Source organism: Lactuca saligna, chromosome 2 (assembly GCF_052625555.1).
Source record: "Lactuca saligna cultivar CGN05327 chromosome 2, ASM5262555v1, whole genome shotgun sequence".
Classification (NCBI taxonomy): domain Eukaryota; kingdom Viridiplantae; phylum Streptophyta; class Magnoliopsida; order Asterales; family Asteraceae; genus Lactuca; species Lactuca saligna.
The window spans coordinates 126,967,313-126,988,713 of NC_136418.1; the positions used below are offsets into that span (position 1 = coordinate 126,967,313).

At 34.4% G+C, this 21,401-nt stretch overlaps 2 protein-coding genes across 2 annotated transcripts; one reads left to right on the forward strand and one right to left on the reverse strand.

Annotated features, from left to right (window-relative positions):
- The first annotated feature begins 9,656 nt into the window (after positions 1 to 9,656).
- On the forward strand, positions 9,657 to 13,720 carry LOC145031540 (uncharacterized). Its single transcript, XM_078980118.1, has 9 exons — positions 9,657 to 10,607; positions 10,741 to 11,067; positions 11,242 to 11,523; positions 11,691 to 12,128; positions 12,213 to 12,281; positions 12,361 to 12,525; positions 12,630 to 12,846; positions 12,953 to 13,252; positions 13,334 to 13,720. Exons 1-9 carry the CDS (start codon positions 9,846 to 9,848, stop codon positions 13,429 to 13,431), a joined length of 2,658 nt encoding a protein of 885 aa, XP_078836244.1. The 5' UTR covers positions 9,657 to 9,845; the 3' UTR covers positions 13,432 to 13,720.
- Positions 13,721 to 18,202: 4,482 nt separating this feature from the next.
- On the reverse strand, positions 18,203 to 19,875 carry LOC145031541 (guanosine deaminase). Its single transcript, XM_078980120.1, has 5 exons — positions 19,737 to 19,875; positions 19,060 to 19,119; positions 18,774 to 18,964; positions 18,571 to 18,675; positions 18,203 to 18,490 (listed from the first exon to the last, which is right to left on the reverse strand). Exons 1-5 carry the CDS (start codon positions 19,750 to 19,752, stop codon positions 18,302 to 18,304), a joined length of 561 nt encoding a protein of 186 aa, XP_078836246.1. The 5' UTR covers positions 19,753 to 19,875; the 3' UTR covers positions 18,203 to 18,301.
- Between the last annotated feature and the right edge of the window lie 1,526 nt (positions 19,876 to 21,401).

The window sequence follows — 21,401 nt, forward strand, 5'->3', positions numbered from 1 at the left end:
ATGGTATGTGGTAGGGTGGGGAACTCACTAAGCTTCGTGCTTACGGTTTTCAGTTTTGGTTTCAGGTACTTCCGGTAGCGGAGGGAAGAGCTCGGGGTGATCGCATGGCACACACCATAGATTAGACAGCCTGGGGATGTTTACTCTGATAACGAACATATGTTTTGAAAACTTATACTCATATTATGTTTTGGAATGATGATGTTACTTTAAGTAATGATTTATTAAAGAAATTTTTGGTCTTAAATTTTGGGTTGTTACAAGTTGGTATCAAAGCCTTGGTTTGAGGGATTCGGGCATACTCTCGGGTGTGCCTGAACTCAAACTGAGGGGTCGGATAAAAAGTTTTCAAAAGCGAAACGATAGTTTTGTAAAGAGAGTTCTGAGAAAGAAAACGGCTTTATAAAAGTAAAAAGAATTCAGAAAGAAAAGAACTTGAAAAGAGAAAAGAGGTGTGGTGCATGCAATCAACCGAGCTCAAGTAAGTACCCCAAAATACCCATACAAGTTTATGTTTTGATTATCAGTTAATAGAGCAGCATGCTAGATTAGGACTAAGGATCTAGGGAGGATGCCTTATGTGCCTGTTATATGTGCTTTTGATCTGCATGATAGTGCTGAATAGTCAGTAGTAGGATAGCCTGATTAGGTTATGCCTGAGTTATGAGTTGTGTTGCATGCTAGTTCAGATTCTTGCTATGTGGATATGATTGCTTGAGTATGTCATGGTTAGATTTTCCCTTGTCTGAATGTTGCTTGCTTTGTGCATTGTGGGATTCTAAGTGATGGGAGTTAGCCATTAGGTGGATACGTCACGTCACATGTGATCAGGGATGAATAATCTCAGAGTGTTGGATTTGGTCCTATTGCGCAGCTCTTGTTTGAGTCCAACCGTTGTAGGAACGAGTCTTTTACTTGAAGGATTATCTGAGCCTCGTCACATGTGATGGTATCCAGGTGATGGCTAACTGGCATTGCGAGGAGGCCTTCAGCAGCTGAGGACTGGTTGAGTTGAGTCAAAGGTTTCCCTAGGGTAAGCCTAGGATAAGGTAGCGCTGGGAGCAGTAGTAGTAGAAAAAGGGACCTGGTGGAGTCAAAGCAGTTCCTGAGGAAAGTACGGATAGATGTGGAAGGTAGTATGGGCCCGTACTACTGAAAGCAGAGGATCCGTACTCGATTCAGGGAAGGCCGAGACAAGACCGGGAACCTGGTAGTGAGTATGTTTGGTCTTGCAGCAGGGAGGAGTATTCTGATAGTGGTTATGTTGTATGTTTCAGTATGGTGACATTGCAAGAGGGACCAGCGGGCGGATCAGGCGCCGGAGAGGGATTAGGCTCGGGTTTAGGGGCCGAGCAGCTCGAGGAGCAGATGAGGGAGTTGATATCAGCGGAGGTTACGCGCAGTATTCTAGCTCAGACTCCTGTGATCTTTGGCACGGTCAAGGAGGGTATATTGGATATTTTGGATGAGAGGCTGGGAGCCTTCCGTACTGAGATGATGGCTTTGTTGGGAGCGCGTACCTTGACATTTCGGGAGTTCAGGGCTTGCGGGGCACCAGATTATCATGGGGCTAGGGACCCCATCGCTAGCAGCAGATGGTTGGCTGATGTTGCCAACGCATTCTGTACGAGCCGGTGTCCTGAGGAGGACAAGGTCAGACTCGCTTCCTGTCTTCTGAAGGACAGAGCGAGGGATTGGTGGGAGGAGATTGGTCACGCTTTGGGGGATGATGCCGCGTTGGACGCGATGACTTGGAGTGATTTCTCAGCGAGGTTTAGAGCGGAGTTTTCGCCGATTATTGAGGTGCAACAGTTGGCCCGGGAGTTTCAGGATTTGACGCAGACTACTGAGACTGTGGCGGAGATCACCGCCAAGTTCAGAGAGAGAGCCCTTCTTGTTCCGCAGTATGTCGCGGATGAGGAGATGAAGAAGGCACAATATCACGAGATGCTGAGGGATGACATCAGGGAGTTCGTGAGCAGGTCCGGATGTAAGACTCTGGAGGATATGATTTCTCGGGCTAGGGAGAGGGAAATTGATTTGGAGCAGATCCGAAAGAGGAAGCCGGATGAGGTTCAGGTAGCCGCGAGTTCGGGAAAAAGGCCCAAGGGAACGGATTCAAGGTCGAGGGATTATCAGGACCGCAGTCGATGCGGAAGGTGTGGCAGGACGCACGGGGGCGCGTGCAGGAGTGGTAGTGGTGGTGAGTATGGCTGTTTCAGGTGCGGTCGGACGGGTCATTTTAGCAGAGATTGTACTGCTACCATCACCCAGGGATCAGACTTGATATGTTTTCACTGCAATCAGCGGGGCCACAAGAAGGCCCAGTGCCCTAGTTTGTTTTCAGCAGGACGGGTGATGGCACCCGCTCCTGCAACTTTGAGGATCAAAGACGGCCGTCAGGGCCATGCGGAGGCGCCTGCGGTAGGAGGCAGGGCTTTTCAGATGGCTACTTTGGAGATGCAAGCAACGCCGGACATTGCAGGTATGCGACTTCCGTTTTCAGTTCTTTTATTTTGTGCATGATTATATTGTTATGGTTCTGCATCATTAGCGGTTGAGAATTTTATTTTCGAGCGGGTTCATTGGGATCGAGTTATATGCCATTTGCATACCTTGGTTATTGGTTAGTAATTAAGGGATGAGTTGTATCGAAGAAGGTTACTTTGAGTGCAGTATCCGTAGCATGCCTTGGAGGGACTCGGTATGTCTCGCTAGTTCGGAGCCGTATAAGTTTTAAAATGGACAGGTTGGATCCTTAGCTATGGTAAGCTTGGGATTCCTCAGCGGATTGATTATGGTAGCAAGGATTGGGATTTCTTCTCACCGATCATCGAGGTGTGAGCAGGATCTTAGTGGGGGAGAATCCTCCGAGTGTATAAGGGTAAGGGCACGCGAATCCAGATCGGGTATATGATTTCGGATAAGGAAAAGGGGTAGTTCAGCGTTTAAAAGTTCAGGGATGGGAGTTTGAGAACTTCCCATCAGCGCGTGTGTGTGAAGGGTAATGGTGGGTATGTGGTTCGGATTCAGGTTAAAGGGCCACATGTAGAGCTCGTGCGAGTCGAAATGGGGATCTTGAGGTCAAATAGCAGGAGATGTTTTCGTGTCAGCAGTCAGTGGTGGAAAGTGATGTAAGACTACGGGGCAGTCGTAGCATTTTGTAGTAGCTCGTTGCCGGAGTCGGGGCGAGGCCCTTATCTCCTAACATTCAGATAGGGATCGGGAATGGAAAATGGATGAGAATGGTATGGAGTTGCCTGTATAGTCATGGAGAGATGAGACCTTGGAAGAGGCCTCTCCAGGATACAGTCGGGTGAGACCCGTGGGCGGGGCCCGTATGAGGATAGCAGTATAGGTGAGACCTGAGAGCCGGGTGGCTCAGTTGTACGGTTGGGTGAGACCCGTGGGTGAGGCCCGTGAGTTTTAGCAGCACAGGTGGACCTGGTAGGATCTTAGCGTCTAGACAAGGGGATCAGGGATCCCAGGAAATTGTAGTGCCAGCATGGTAGAATAGATTGAGCTGTATAGGTGGCGGAAGTATCTTTGAATGTCGCTGGGAGCGACTAGTGGTTGTGCTGGGTCAATAATTGGTGAGGGTCGGTAATCCAGTTGTTGATAGGATGGTAGGGACCAAGATGGCCTCAGTTCATTCGGAAGCCAGATAAGAATAGCAGGATTCCTAGTCAGTAGCAGTGCGGGGATGCAGAATATGGTGGAATTCAGTTAGTCGATCGTGGGGTGCTCAACACCAAATGATAGCAGGATGAATGCCCAGAGGGTACTGGCAACGATGACCCGTACTGGGAGTGGCGGGAGTAATAGATTTGGTGAGGAAAGGGTCTTCACAGCGGCAGAAGGGATAGATGGTTATGGAGCGTTGCCTTGGGAAGACAGGGAAATCGCGCAAGGAAAGAAGGGGTGGACCCTTATGTTGCAGTACTCGGAGATTACCAGAAAGATTGTCGGTGGAGTAAGTTGTGTTTCCAGGATGTTCATGGCCAGGATGCATCCGAAGTTATTATCTGTAAGGATTGGCGTTGGTCTGAATGATTAAACGGAAGGCCAGCAAAGTTAGGCAGTTGGTGCTAGAATGGATGGTGGGGCTTTGGAGGTTGATCGTCGACAGTAGGGTATAGTAAACTTCGAGGACGAAGTTTAGTTTAAGTGGGGGAGAGTTGTAACACCCAAAGTTTCAAAGGCCAAGAAGGGAAAGAAAAGCCCTAATTTAAGGGCCGACTCGGCGAGTCCAAGGAGGGACTCGGCGAGTCCGAGCGGGATCCGGGTCGAGGTGTAAGCGACCGACTCGGCGAGTCGGTCAAGGTGACTCGGCGAGTCTGGTCTGTGCGTGGAAAACCCTAAATTCGGGACTTGGGGCCTATATAAATGTCTTAATCTTCTTCCTAGGGTTCCTTACTGCCTCTTTAGCCCTGGATATCAAACCCTAGCTGTCATATCTCCTAGTTGAGCCTTGGAAGGTGCATTAAAGCTTGGAAAAGGAAGAAGGAACTTGGAGGAGCAAGAAGGAGCTATAGATCTGGGATTGTGAGTTCATTCTGAGCACTTGGAGGTAATAAACTAGTTCCTGGACTCTTTTTGCACCTAGATCATGTGTGGTTGTTGGGGCTCTTTTGCCATAATGTTATTATTTTGGGTTAGAAGCCGGATCTGGAGTTGCTACTTCAGATTCAAGTGTTTTAGGTCCTGGAGAAGCATAAAGTATCAGCCATTGAGTCGATTTTGAAGTCCCTTGGCCTTACACCCTAGTTAATGGCGTATCTTGCCTAGATCTCCTTCTCTACACGTAAAGTTTGCAACTTTATGTGTGGAATAGGCTTGGGAAGGATGGATCTATAGTTTGGAGTCCATGCATGACTCAAAAATCCTCTGCATGTAAGGAGATCTGAAGGGACTCGACGAGTCCTTTGAGTGGACTCGGCGAGTAGCATGAAGTTTTGGAGAAACTCGACGAGTGGGATGAACAACTCGTCGAGTCGTATGAAGATTGCCTTGGACTCGACGAGTCTGTTCTTGGACTCGGCGAGACAGGTCGCAAAACCCCAAACCCTTCGAGTTGTGACTCGAATCAGTGAGTCGGGTGGAGACTCAGTGAATTGAACAGGTCTGGACTCAGAAATCGGTAGACTCGGCGAGTCATGGACTGACTCGGCGAGTCGAGTCGCGAATGAAAGGAATCTGATCATTTTGAACTCGGCGAGTCAGTAGGGTGACTCGGCGAGTAGGGTTGACCTGGAAGGTTGACTTTGACCAGGACTTTGACTTTGGACCAGGGTGGACTTGATTGTCTTTCGGGGGTCAGTTAGACTCAGTGTTGCATTGATATTGGTAGTTCGGGGAGCAAGGGGAGCAGGAGTTCCGTGAGTTGTCGGGAAGCAGCTAGTGAGATCATCAGCAAGTTCAACCAGTTCAGGTGAGTTTCCCTTTGTGTGAATGGGTCTAAGGCCACAATGCCGGCCCATGTAGTTATGAGTAGAAGACCTGGGGGTTAGCCCTAGGCACAGTATGCTAGCATTGTTTGCAGTACGAGGTCCAGTAATAGCGGGCGGGCGCCCAAGGAATTGTTTATATATGATAGTTTATACTTGTTGTCTGTGTGATACATGTATGTACCTGGTAGGGAGGTGAGTGTGGGCGAGGTCCCGTATCTCACCAATAGCAGAGTGTGGATGGGGTTCCATATCTCACTAGTAGCAGATTAGGGGCGAGGCCCGAATTAGAACAGGAGTGAGAGTGGGCTAGGCCCGTACCTCACTACCATTAGGAGCATGGATGGGGTTCCATGACTCCTCAGTAGCAGGACATGGGCGAGGCCCAGGAAAGGCGAGACCTTAGGACAGAACCAGTTGCATGTGTTAGTTATGTGTTATGAAATGTTATGTGTTATTATTTGTTGACGGGCGAGGCCCTGTGACAGGCGAGGCCTAAGTAAAACAGATCTGTATCCGAGCGGGGCTCGAAGCCAGGCGGGGCCTGAAGCGGCGGGGTCGTTGTAGCGGGCGAGGCCCGAGGTAGGGGGCGAGGCCCAAGATAGGGGGCGTGGCCAAGTATGTGCAGTATGTGGTTATGCATGGTATGTGGTAGGGTGGGGAACTCACTAAGCTTCGTGCTTACGGTTTTCAGTTTTGGTTTCAGGTACTTCCGGTAGCGGAGGGAAGAGCTCGGGGTGATCGCATGGCACACACCATAGATTAGACAGCCTGGGGATGTTTACTCTGATAACGAACATATGTTTTGAAAACTTATACTCATATTATGTTTTGGAATGATGATGTTACTTTAAGTAATGATTTATTAAAGAAATTTTTGGTCTTAAATTTTGGGTTGTTACATTAAGGCTTTATAATTTGGTTATCCTCAAGGATTATTTGGTATAAGTCTTAATGTCTTAAGAACAACTCAATACAAGTGACTACTAGCATCCTGAAGTAGTTTACTCTTGCTTGGTGGATATCTCTAGAGAAGATCTCATGTGAGTCTTTTGTCATCTTCATCAACTTCTAATCTCTCTCGAGAAATCAAAATCTTCAAATGTTGTAACACTTTTTTCTTTTATAGTTTAACCTCTTTTAATGTTAAGCAAAATAATCATTGGTGAGTTAAAAATAGATTTAAGTTTATTCTATTTTTAGACTTTTGTTATTGTTATTAGTGTTTTTGGTAAAAACAATTTAGAATAAAGCCCAATGCCATCATCAAGTGAGAAACTTTGCTCTTGAATGATAAAAATTAGCCATATGTCAATGATCTCGAAGGGTGGATGTGAAGTAGTAATGTTGTATTTTTATAGTTTTATTGTGGAAGACTCACTGTTGAGTTTAACTTTGACAAAAGATTGGTGCCCATCTTTATCAATTATTTGTCATGGTCAACTGTCAGTTTGGGAGGGAAGGTGTGGCCATGCTATTATTAATAATAATGTAATAAGATGACGTTAATGAAAAAATAAGGATATAAAGAAAAATGACTATTACGGATGAAGAACTTAGTTAAAATACAAAGTTTTGTGTGTTTTAAAAAATCAATTTCTTTTGTTCAAAATGAGTTATTCAGACTAATCAAAATATATAATGTATTTTTTTTTCTTATTTGCACCTAAAAATCAAAAACCTATCTCTATTTATGTTTTAAATGGCCGGTTTGAAATCTATATCACCATCTTTCCATTTAAGTGTCATATACCCGAGTCCTTTTATCATATCTCCTTTTCATTTGTTTTTTATTCTTTAATTTGTTGTTGGATTTTAGTAAAAATAAAGATCTCTTGAAATTCTAGATTTTTTCTTCAAAATTCTAGATTTTTTCTTCAAAATTCTAGAATAGTTTTAATTTGTCTGGATTCACAAATGGTCAACAACTAGTTGTGTGATCCATGTATTACATGGGTTAATTTAATATATATATATATATATATATATATATATATATATATATATGTCTAAATACTTGAGAACTTTGAATTTATAATAAAATAAGAAAAATAATAAATTATTGTAATGAAAATGTTTTGTTTTATTTTTTAAATTTAAACAAACAATTTAAATATTTAAACAAAAGAAACCAATGAGTTTTAAGTTTGAAAATTTTGAAATTAAAAGGTAAGTTCATTAATGAAATCGATATTCATTTATTAATATATTTATTGCAATTATTACATTAAAATATTATGTGAAATTTAAAAAAAAAAAAAACTTATAAAATGAAATGTGAAAAAAAAATAATAATTCAAAATAACCATAAAAATGATATTTGACAAATTGAATGAGAGTGTGATAAGTGGTAAAAAAAAACTCATTTATTTATTAGAGTAGATATTAGTCTTGAATATACTTTTTTGTCATATATTTTTTTAAATGACATAAAGTTAGTCCAAAATGCCAAACAAAATTTTCATTTACCCAAAAACAAAAAACATAGCATTTTTTATTAAGTTATTCAATGATCATTTTGTTCAATATTAAAAGGGAAACTATAAAAAAAAAAGTCCTTACATATTGACTTCATAATTAACTTAATCTTTATATATTTTTTTTATTCAGTTAAGTCCTAAAAATCAGTAATAGTATTCAATTTAACCTCTTTAACAGGTCATCCAATTTTTAAAAATTACACTTTTGGCCCATATTACAAATTTGGTATAAAATTTACACTTTTGACCCAGATTTTAAATTTTATTACAAATTTGGTCAAAAACTTACCCTTTTGGCTTAGATTTCAGAATTTTGTTATGAATTCATTTTAACTTTAGTATTTTTACAACTTTTTTCTCAAAAAAAAAAAATTGAATATGTTTTTTCTCATAAAAAATATTATTTATACAAAAAAAAACCATATTTTCACATAAAATCTAAACCCTAACAGTGAAATCTAATTTGCTTTGGAATATGGTAACTTATAACTTGGAAATTAACCCGTTTGATATATTATTTTGGGTTTAAACAAAAATATAACGTCGTGTGGATTGAAAAGAAAGTTGTATGACAATAAATTTTGTTTTTTTAATTTAATGATGTACATTTTTTTTTATCAGTGATCAAAATTCATTTTGAATTTAAGTATGAGTTATTATTTTACGATATTAATTCTTATATAACTATTATTTAGAGTATACATTTAAAAGGATAATTTAATGGTCGATAATCTACCTCTCAAATGAAGCTTTTTATCGAAAACATGTTTGTGTTATATATATATATATATATATATATATATATATATATATATATAATAATAATAATAATAATAATAATAATAATAATAATAATAATAATAATAACATGTTTGTATATATATGTTTATAAAAACGTGTTTAAATATATTTATATAAAATACGTGTTTGTATACATTTATATAAACATATTTTAATACAAGTGCATTTATTATAAAATAGGTGTTTATAAAAAATATAGAAATATGTTTTTATATAAGAAATGTATACAAATATTTATTTGGATGCATGTAAATATGTTTTTACAAAAATAGATGTTTTTATACATTTTTTCTTGTAAAATACGTGTTTATTTATATATATTTTTTTAAATGAATTTGTATATATTTATGTATTTAATAAATACCTATTTTTATAAATAGATATTTGCATACATAAAAGTTTTTTAAAAAAAGTTTTTATATAAAAAATATAAGATTGTTTATGTGAAAATATGTTTTTTTTTGTATAAATATGATTTTATAAAGAAAAAATATATTTGATTTTTTTTGAGAAAAAATATTCTAAAAAAAAAAAATTATAATGAATTCATAACCAAATTCTGAAATTTGGGCCAACGACGTAAATTTTAGATCAAATTTATAATAACATTAAAAAATCTAGATCAAAATTTTTTAAATCTAAACCAAAAGTGTTATTTTTAAAAGATGAATGAGTATAAAATAGTCGACTTTGATTTCTATTTTTAGGATTTAAATGAATAAAAAATATATATAAAAACTAAATCTAGATGAATACACAAAATTTTTTTTTTTTTTACAGTAAATATTAAATAGTTATTTCCACTTATTAACAATTTAACCGTTAATTTTGACAATCCATAGACCAAGAACATTGTGAATCAGAAAAAGGAATCAGATTTAGAAAAAGATTCAATTTTTATCATACAAAAGAGCAACTAAAAGTATCATTTCTCTTTGTGTAATTTTGCAAAACCTGAAAACCCTTAAAAGGCACGTCCAAACACCCCATATGTGTCGATGCAAAACCAACTCACAATGAAACCTCACAATTTGAGCACAAGACGAAGATATTGATCAAACCATCTTGTGCGCATCAAACCATTCGGAGCGTCGGAGAAGAAAAGCAACCCACAGTTATGGCGGACGACGACGACGACGACTCTTTTGGTGAATTCACATTCGCCTCTAACCAGCCGACGCCTAATTCCTCCTCTCAGATTCCAGCCACCACCGGCGACGATGACGATTGGGGGGATTTCAATTTTGTCGGAAACAACGCAACAGATCACAATCTTAATTCTCCACAGCCGCAGCCACAGATACAGACAACGCCAAAGTGGGAGAAGATAAAAGGAGCTTTGCCGCTATCTCTATTTGGAGGTGAAGAAGAGGAGGAGGAGGAAGATAAGAAACCGGTTATGCCTGTGGCAGGAAATGATGTTAAGCAATCATCTTTTCCTGGTAATAGTGGTTTTCCATCCAATAACAATTCTGATAAAAGTAATGCTAATCTGGGTATCAATGACTTGATCTCGGATCTTTATGGTCCGAGACAGCAGCAGACGGCTACAAAGGCGGCCGATAATGGCAATGGATTGGACTCTACTGCAAGAAGTTCATCTGTATACAAGGATCCCCTTTCAAAATCGGAATCCTTGAGTTCTTTTAGCTTTCATTCAGTTGCCACAAAGGCGGCCGATAATGGCAATGGATTGAACTATACTGCAAGAAATTCAGCTGTATCCAAGGATCCTTTTTCAAAATCGGAATCCTTGAGTTCTTTTAGCTTTCATTCAGTTGGTGCTTCTGGGTATCATGGATCTGATGATGAAGGCGGCTGGGAATTCATGGATGCCTACTCAGAGTCCAAGTTAGCGCAAAATGGGAAGGATAATAAGGTAATGATTGTTGATTCATGTTAGTATTGAGATCGTAGTCCCTTTTCTGGAATTTCACTTGATGCGTCTGCTTACAATTACACTCCGCCATAGGAAAAGAGTGCACCTTGACTGTTTGAATCCTCTCTTTTAGGAACGTTCTGAGAAGACTGTGTCTCCTCCAAGTGTACAAGATGGCTCACATGGACCTAATGATCCGTTTGGAACACCAAACAATGGTTCGCATAGGCCTAATGATCTATTTGGAGCACCAAACAATGGAGTTTCTGTTGAATCTCATGTAACTGATAGTGGATTCAACTCCAAGCCAATCATAAACATTCATAATGGATTTGCAGCTGATATAAAAGCTAATTCCAAAGATACCACAAACGAGTTAAATTCAAATCCACTAGGTGGAAGTGTTGATAGTTTTGGGGAGTTTGAGGCTGCATTTATGGAACAACCATCAAAGAAGAAGGTACACAATCACATGGCTTTTTTTTTTGTTATTTCTTGAAAATATGTGGCACATGTTTCAATATCAATGTTGAATGAACTCAAGGACTAGTTTTTGTAAGTTTGAAACCTAACAAAACTTACCCCTTTTATTTGGTTTGACCAAGTCTAATTTGAGATTGACATAAACATGCAGGAAGTATCTGAGGAAAGCAACTCCCCATTGGTTCTTAATGATGCTTCTCACAAACCAAATGATCTATTTTCATTTCCAAATGGACTTAATGATTATTCACACAATGGATTTGATTTCAGACAAAGTCCAGTGGCTCAAAACACTGTCTCCTCAGATTCATTCTCTCAAACTGAGTCAAACAAAAGTAAAGATGCCACTGTGTCACAACCTCATGTTGAGGGTAATGAAAATGATGATGAAAATGTTGAGATATCATTTCAAGAAGCTGGATCAAAGCCACAGGTAGATTTAAGTATTTAAGCTTGTTTTATTCTTCTATTTCCAACCATTATATCTTTTATTATAGCATTTTCATTCATTAATGAAAAAATCTCAGATAGTTTGTTGCCAATATTCATCTCATCAACCCTTTTATTAATTTTATTTTTATGATTCTTTGATTGTTTTAGGGATACGAGCCAAGTCCAAAGAATTATAAACAACCTGTGCCACTTTCCATTTTTGGCATTGAAGATGAAACTGAAGTTGATAATTCCTTAAATCTTGAGCATGAATTGTTTAAATCATCATCATCACATGGGAAACACATGCGTACTCTTAGCTCAAATTTATCAATAAATGATATTTTATCCGATTTGTACAGCCAATCAGAGCCAATCACTTCTAATGTAGTGAATAATAATAATAATGATGATGATGATGATGATGATGATGGTGATGATAATTTTGATGATGGCTCATGGGAATTCAAGGATGCTTCCTCTCAATCAAAACCTCAAAATCAGAATTTATCATTTAAAGAGAAACTAAACAATTTCATTGATTTATATTCCAATTTAAAGGATGAGTTATGTTTTGTTGCAAGACACCATCTTCATGGTCTAAAGGTCAGTGCTCTACTAAAAATGTTTTTAATTTAAAATATTGATTTAGTAAATCACTAAATTGGTAATATTTTAATTTATATCCAGAAAGCTCAAATTATTGCTACTCTTGCTGGTGAAGATATTAAAGTGGCTGCTCTTGATAAACAAATTCAGGTTTTTAAAATTTTTTAATTTGTTGTATTAGTAAATTTGATGATTATATAAAAATAATAACTTATTTTCCATATCGTAGGAGGCCTTTGAGAAGCTTCACCAAAAAGATATAATATCCACAGAAGTATATGAAGATGATGACGTGGCACGAGTTATTTCTTTAAACCAATATATCAAAACTCTCCATGAGCCACATTTTCTAATATTCGACTCAGAATATAACATATCAAAAAGATTGCCATTAGTATGTAGTTATCAATTCATATAAATATAAAGTTACAAACTTTTTATTATTATTTGTGATTGAGGGATTATCAGCATAAAATCTAACTTGTATCTTGTGATTAGGCAGAATCAGATTTGCAAACAGCCATTGACCTGGTCAACCACATTACAAGAGTGTTGAAAATTATGAAATTAGCTCCAAAGGGCGAAGCATGTAATTATGTCACTCAATGGTTTAAGGTGATTCAAGTATGCTCTCAAGAACTCAAACATGCCACATGGATTTTGAATCAATCATTACAAAAGAACATCAATCATCAAATATTATCTCAACAACAAGGTACTTTTTGCTTTTTGCTTTTTGCTATGATGAAATTTGTGATTGTGTTATAATTTATAACACAATCTCAAATTTAATCTGGTTTTTTTTTTTTTTTTGGTTTCAGGTAAACAGTTTGTGAATGCCATTGGAGAGATTTATAGAGTGGTGGTGATATTAGGAGCAGCAGTTAAGTTTTACAAACCGTGGATACTGTTAAATGGTGTAAATTTAGAGGGGCTTTATGGTCTTTTAGCAGAATGTGACTCTCTGTGGTCAACTTCAGGATTTGAGGAGGTTATATCTGTTGACTCTTTATCAGAGTCCATTAGTCATATTCGAGATCTTGATGAATTTTCAATTGTCAATCTTGATGAAGAGGAATCTCAATGCCAGCTGTCACTTTTATCACCACGAATAGTTCCAGGTGTGTTAATCAGTGAATAATTAGAGTAGCAATTGAAATTACCAAACTGACCCTATAATTGTTTTTTTGTGTTGTAAGCAGAAATGAAGATGGTGATATGGAATGGAGATGCATATTTTGTAACAATTGCAAATTTATGGGCGAATTTAATCAGCACTGATCCTCCAAAGTTGACATAAATGGTGTTCTTTAATATGAACAAGGTGTGTAGATGATGTGTGTTATTTAAGGGTAAATAGATTAGTTATTGTTTGATGATTTTGCAGCTTGTTGTGGACTATATAATATATATATAGTTTTGCAGCCATTCTATGTTTTGGAAATATTCTTATTAAAATTTGAAAAAAAAGGTTTATTTGGAAAGTGTTGTCAGTGTAGAAGATGTAATACAAGTATAGACCAAAAAGTGTTGTTATTTTGGAATGCTACAATCAAGTGATTTTTTAATAAATTTATTTTGTTTTTTTAGTTATCTTTTTATAATATCAGTTTTTATACTCATGTTTTTACTATTATTTTTTTTTGTCATTTTGTTTGTGTAGACATTTTCCGTGAATTAAATGATTAAATTGAAATGGAATCCCTACATCGTCTTGTTCTCAAGTTTAACTTAAAAGACTGATATTAAATTAACCCTTATTTTTTCTTAAATAAGCTCCTATCAAACTCATGATCAATTTTTTTTTCTTTTTAATTATTCTATTATAAATTAGTTGATATCATAGTTATTTTTCTTTTACTTTTATTAAATTAATTATTATTTAACATCGTCTTATTATTTAATATTGTTTTTACTTATCTTTGTTTTTATAGTTTTAGAAAAAAATTGATGTTTTGTTCGAATAAATGGTTTAAGGTTTGTAATATTTTTTTAAACAAAAGGTTGTAATTTAATATTCTTAAGAAAAACATATTTTTCAGACATTCAAACATATTTATTAATTAAAAATATGAATTTGGAAAAATAACATAGATAATTAATTGATAGTACATATATAGAGGAGGGTTCAATTGAGAAAAAAAAAAGATTGAGAATGGGGGAATCATTCTCGGCCAATCATTTAATTAACATCTTAACTTAAAATATACGGTGATAAACTTGTAAATATGATATGATATCCTTCAACACAGATATGTAACTGTAGATAATTTGATAACAATTCAAATTCATTATACTCGATCGTTCATCATCCAAATTTCTTCTCCAACGTTCAACGATCATCCAGATTTCTTCAATTATATCATTGATCAACATCATCTAGTATTAATCAATCATCCATCTTCGTCAAAAACACGTTCATCAACATCATTCAACAGTAGATAAAAAAAATCGTTTTTGGTTCTTTCAATCCAACCTTCAACTATGCTTGAATACGAGAATATCTTCAACATCTACGATCCATTTTACTCCCGGTGTCATTAGATCAATATCATCAATAATCAACAGCAATTTCACTTCATATCATTCATTCAACATCGATCATCAAACAAAACTTCGAAATTAAGGTTAGAAAAACATCAAATCATTTTTTTTTTGAAAAATTTCATATAATTCTCTATCAATCTACTATTTTGTAAGTTTTAAATAGTCAAAGTATCATGTTTTTAGCATTTTTAAGAAAGTTTACTTGTATGTACTCCAACTGTTTGATGAAATGCATAAACTAAATGACCACGTTATATTCACGTATGAATATGTTTTCGCACCTTAATCAATATATGATTATTAAAACACAAAAAAATATACAATTTTATATGTTATTCATATGTGAATAACATATAAAAATTATATATATATATATATATATATATATATATATATTTGTGAATATATCTTGTAATATGCATATGTTAATATCCTGTGTAATATTCATATGTGAATAAACTGTGTAATATTCACATATGAATATATCATCTGATATTCATAAGTGAATATAGCATCTAATACCTACAAGGGAAAATATTATGTGATATTCACAAGTGAATGCATCGTTTAATATTTAAATATGAATATCCTGTATCATATGCACAAGTGTATATATTATATATTATTCATATATGAATTAACTGTGTAATATTCATGAATGAATATATATCATGCAATATTTAGATGTGACTAGAATGTGTAATATTCACAAGTAAATATATCATATAATATTCACATATGAATCTACTATATAATATTCATATGTGAATATACTATGTAATATTCATTTGTGAATATACTATGTAATATCACATGTAAATATACAATATAAACAACATGTATCATATAATATTCACATATGATTATACATTCATATATGAATTTACCATGTGATAATTAGAATGTGATAAATCGCTATTATTATGAACTAAAAATATATTTTTAACATTTTTTTTATATGTATTCACATGTTTTTCAGGCATCGTTATAACTCAATAAAAGAATAACATTTCAATCAATGGTTGGTTCATATCTCGGTGGTTGACGATTGGTTGACGTAATTGAGAAGATATCATTGACGAAGACAATATATTTTTATATTCACGTGTAAATGTTATACAATTTAATATATTCTTCATTTTGATCGTATTAAATTCAAATGCAAATGAGATTCATTAACCAATACAATGTTGTTTGTCTTAGTATAATGTTGACTTTACATGTAAAATAATATTGTTACATTATACAAAAAAATTATGCACAAACCAATGCTTATAGTGTATTATTTATTTTTATATATAAAGGTTGTATTCACAAAATAAATAAATCAACATGTACAGTTTATTCACATAAATAAAAATAAAAGATTACAATAACGATGTTTTTACTAGTAGGATTAAAGTTAATAACATCATCAGTAAATATGTCGTCATAATTTCTAAACTTTATTCATATATGAATAATGATGATGTCATCACTAGTAGTAATGAAAATTTAGTAACATCATCAAAACAATTTGCCGCAATGAAGTTTAGTCTTGGAATTGGACGGAATTCGCATATTTGATGTAAAATGGTGCGATTTACAAAACTCACAGCTTCGTCGTGATGTACGGTGTTTTTCGGCCATTCGAGGCTGTTTAGGGCCTCAAAATGACGTTTTTCTATTTTTATAATTTTCTGAAAAAAAAAATTATCATTTATTCACAAATGAATATAACATTAATAAAAATATATATGCTTATATAATTATTTTATTAACCTAAAAAGATTAGTTGTATGTGAATAAATATATATTCTTATCAAATATGTTTTTTATCTTTAATTTTATATATTTTATAGTTCTCGGTTTTATTGACAGTTTTATTCATTTGTAAATAATACATATATATTCACATTTAATTATTACATATATATTCATTTCTGAATATTACATATGTTTATATGCGGATATAATTCTTATATGTTATTCACATATGAATTACAAACTTACTTAGGACCTTAAAATGACGTATTACCTGTATTCATTTATGAATATTACCTGTATTCATTTGTGAATATTACATGTATTCGCATGTGAATATATATTTTTATATATTATTCACATATCAATTAGATACTTGCTCTGTGTTTTTAAAAGATATACATTGATTCTCGTATAAAGACATATTCACTTGTGAATATTACATGATATATTTAGTTTATGCATTTCATCGAACAATTGACGTGCAAATAAATTAACTTATATAACTATGGTAAAAAATTCACAATTGAAGCCAATAATTACAAAACAAATCAAATCCTATCAAAATCGATTAATAATCAATAAGTTTATATAAAAAATTGTGAAAAAAAAATGTATAAAAAACGAAGTTTTTCAAACTTGAAAAACGATTTTTAAAAAAATCTTCAAATATATGGTTATGTTGATGAACTTTCGATTGCTACCTGTTGTTTGATATTTATGAAGGTTCCTTTGATGAAGTTTCAATGATTTGTGATCACTAAATGATGTGACATCGATAAATATGAATTATTTTAACGATTTTGCTGGATGTCAATGAAACTAGACAAGATTGAATCACGAGTTACACTTAGTAGTACAAATAAATGTTTTTAATGACGAATCACAACATTTTGATGAATAAACGAAGATTTTTGATGAAGAATTGATGTTTTTATGAAGTGCCAATGTCTTTTTTATGAAGAACATGTGATTTTGATAGCGAACAAATAGTAGAACGTATGATGTTGATGAAGAACATATGATGTTGATGAAGAACACAGAGGAACAATCGAGATGAATGAATAACAGATGGTGTTGATGAAGAATAGATAAACGATTCAGAAGAAATGGTATTTGTGATTGAAGGTTAATATATCATATTTACAAATTTACCACCGTGTATTTTATGCTAATATGCTAATTAAATGAATAGCTGAAAATGATTCCCTCATTCTTAACCTTTTTTATTTTCTCAATTGAACTTTTATATATATATATATATATATATATATATATATATATATATATATATATATATATATATATATATATATATATATATATATATATATATATATATCATCCACAGGATTTCTGGATTTCTATGCGTGAAAAAGCCTTCATACCGAATGGCCTAAAATTTAAAGTTTAATTAAAATATTTAGCATTTGAATACACAGAAAACTAGATATTTTGAATCTATTGATTGTAAAACTAAGAGTAGTAGGGTTTTCTTTTCTTTATAATGGAATGAATATACGGTATTCATTGGTAATTAACCTTGCACATGGGTATGTCTTTTAAGCGTTTTGTTTATGGAACACTTCATTTCCAAAAACTCCATTTTAGGAAAATTCTTGTTTAAAAAAACCTTCAACAAATTGGAAAACTCTCAGTTTCAGAAAACCTCAACAAAGTGTATATCCACAAAAAGAGTATTGTCTGTCACTTTCAAAGCTATTTTAAGAAACACTACCTAACACTTCAAAAAAACAAACTTACGTATGACGAATTGATCATTTATAACATCAGAATTTATACCATTTTCAATCATCAGTAGTAAACAGCAACAAATTGTTGAACAATTACAAAGTTAGAAATATGCAAATTGAGATGAATTAATACATGGCAAATTTAGCTTTGGTTTTCTCAAACACTTGTTCAGCAATCATTGCTCCATTCCCATCTGCCTTTTTAATCTCCAAATTAGCCTTCTGATAGAATCCAGTACCTCTCAATGCATCTGCAATAAAATCATCAAATCCAATTGCAATTGCTGCTTCAGCTTTAGCTCCATAAACCAACCTCTGCAAATAACAAATAAAGATCAAAAAAAAAAAAAAAAAAACTTCAAATGAATATATAAAATTCATTATTTAAAAAGAACCTTAATTCTTGAAAGATGAATGGCACCAAAGCACATTGGGCAAGGCTCACATGAGGCATATATCTCACAGTCTGAGAGCTCAATTTGATTCAGCTTTTTACATGCCTGATATACAACAAAAATATAAAAATTAAAATACATAAACAAAATACAATACTCAATATGCAACAAGATCAAAATCAAGATCAAGATCAAGATCAAACCTCTCTTATTGCTGTAACTTCAGCATGTGCAGTTGGATCAGTGTGTTTTAGAACCATGTTATGGCAACTCACAACAACTTCATCATTTCGAACAACAACTGCTCCAAAAGGGCCTCCATCTCCACAATCGACTCCTTTGTAAGCTTCTTCAACAGCTTTTGTCAAGAATTTGTGATCTCTATCCTTCACAGCTGCTCAAAAACAATCAACAGAATTGAAATCTTAATAAGTAAAATGCATTAATCACTTTTATTCACCATTCACCATTGTATCTTTTTTATCTTACCTTCCTGGTGTCCAGCAAAAGCAGAAGCAACTGCGATGGTTCCATCTTTAGTTTCAACAACTAATCAGTAAAAAGAAGAACAATGAGACCAGATTCAATTATAAAACTAAAGATCCGACTATAGCGATTCAGAAACCAGTTGAAATGAAAGAATCCCAATTACGATTTTGATGTAATTGGAATATGTACGATTGCTGAAGAGGGTTTCATCTTAAGATCAATCATCGGATTGTGGATCCTTTTTAAAAAAAACTGATATAGTTATAAATGCATAATATATAGTAATATCATTGACTTAGTTCCATCTTTGACGTTTATCCTTTTTCGTAAGCTGTCAAGTCTAAAGTAGTAAGAGTACTACTCCATGAGAAGATCATTGACGCAAACATAAAACTAAATACGAAAACAAAATTGTGAAAACTGTTCAACTATGAATTGTCAATTTCGATACCTAACAAAGGGAAAATGGGATCTGTTAGGTAAATACGAAATTAAATTGGGGATCATCAGATGAAAACCAACCACACAAGAAGCAATCAATGATATAAAATGAAGATCGGAAGATCGACTTGGAGATTACATGATCAACAACATTGAAAGCAAAAGCAAAAGTACAGCAAAACGGAAAAGGAAAGCCATGTGGAGGGAAAGGCGATCGAAAGAAATGAAAGACTCACCGTTAGCATCCTCCATGTGGGGTTTCAGGAAAGGTGAGTTGGCGTCAATGGGTTTGATTCAAAAGAACGCAGAGAAATGATGAATTGTGATTTGTAAAGATAACGAGAGAGAAAGAGATACGTGGAGAAAAGGTGGAAGTCGGTCCACTTGTGCATCTACTATTTTACTCTCAATTTTAGACCGGAACTTTGGGGATTTTTAATTTTTTAATAAATTTAATTAAATTAACACAGCCATTTCTTTTCCAAGAAAGAGTAGTTTGCCGTGAACGTGAGGACATCCTTGAAAAAATTAAGAAAAATTTAATATTTATATCAATATAAATTATATAATTTGGTCTTTTTATTTATATAATAATATACAATTTTCGATACGGTCAATCCTAAGCATTTTCTACATTATTATTATTATTATTATTATTATTATTATTTTAGAACAACAAATTTAATCTACTCCTACTCTACTCCTAATTCTCGGCTTATGTCCCTTACGAGATTTGAACCCTCGATCTTAAAGAGGGAGGGCAACACCGGATATCGCTAGACCAAAAACCCTTTGGTTTCTACATTATTTTGATCTACATTCATTGTATATAATCTTTCCTACTCCATTTTCTAGTTTAGAAAAGTTTCACTGTTGACTTGTGATTATATTTTAAAATAATTTTGTAATGATCCAAAATTTTAAAGTAAAATTTTTATTTTTAAAACAACAATTTATATAACAACTTCTCTCAAAACCATTTAGGATAAAAACTGTCACAACTAAGCATTTTAGGGCTAGAAAATTTTGTCCATGTATAAATAACTCCTGGTGTATCTTAGAAACCCTAACTTTGGTGTTATACAAGTTGTTCATTCAAAAATGAAAATTCAAGTCGAAACTTCCTCATGAAAGCTCTAAACCTAATTAAATACGCTCACTCAACTTTGGGTTTTTAACCATAACTTTCCGGTTCAAATCTCTTAATGAACTAGGATTCTCTTATTGGGCCTAATGGGCCAGTAACCCCTCAACTTGGTTCTTTTGAGCCAAACAAACATAATTGGGCCCGAGTTGGGCTGAAAATTCATTAAGCAATAGTATTTTGGGCCATAAGACCCTTAGTGGGCCTTATTGGGCCGTGAATACCTTTCTTAGGGTACAGTGGGCCCAATACTCCATTTAGTATTATTTTAGGGCTAAAACTCTTTTATTGGGCCTATTGGACCGAAAACTCATCCCTTTAACCCTCATTGGGCCGAAGAATTCCATTGGGCTAACCTGTTCACGGTTACCTCCCAAGCCCAAACCCAAAAGTTTATTTTTCATTTCTCCCCTCCTATTCTCGGTTTATATATATATATATATATATATATATATATATATATATATATATATATATATATATATAAGTGTATTGGTTTAAAATAGATGACACCTCATTTTTGTATAAAGGAAATCCATGCATAATACACAACATGTATCTATGCATGTAATAATAACCCTTAAGCAATACCCACTAATCTCCCTCCTTCTCCTCTTTATTTTCAGTCGAGAAGCCTCACCACCCCCTCATTTCATTCATTTTCCAATCACAAATTCTCTCAACTCCCTATCTCTCTAGAAACACCAAAAACTCTCTCTTCCCTCCTCAAAATTTCGTGAGTTTGTGTGTGTGTGTG

Bases quoted from the DNA above. Each gene is read 5' to 3' on its own strand.
- LOC145031540 (XM_078980118.1), top strand. From the start codon at position 9,846: ATGGCGGACGACGACGACGACGACTCTTTTGGTGAATTCACATTCGCC. The intron at 12,129-12,212 runs GTCAGTGCTCTA...ATTTATATCCAG, and splicing joins ACCATCTTCATGGTCTAAAG to AAAGCTCAAATTATTGCTAC. The intron at 12,282-12,360 runs GTTTTTAAAATT...TCCATATCGTAG, and splicing joins CTCTTGATAAACAAATTCAG to GAGGCCTTTGAGAAGCTTCA.
- LOC145031541 (XM_078980120.1), bottom strand. The intron at 18,676-18,773 runs GTTTGATCTTGA...GTTGTATATCAG, and splicing joins AAGTTACAGCAATAAGAGAG to GCATGTAAAAAGCTGAATCA. The intron at 18,491-18,570 runs GTTCTTTTTAAA...TGTTATTTGCAG, and splicing joins TTCATCTTTCAAGAATTAAG to AGGTTGGTTTATGGAGCTAA.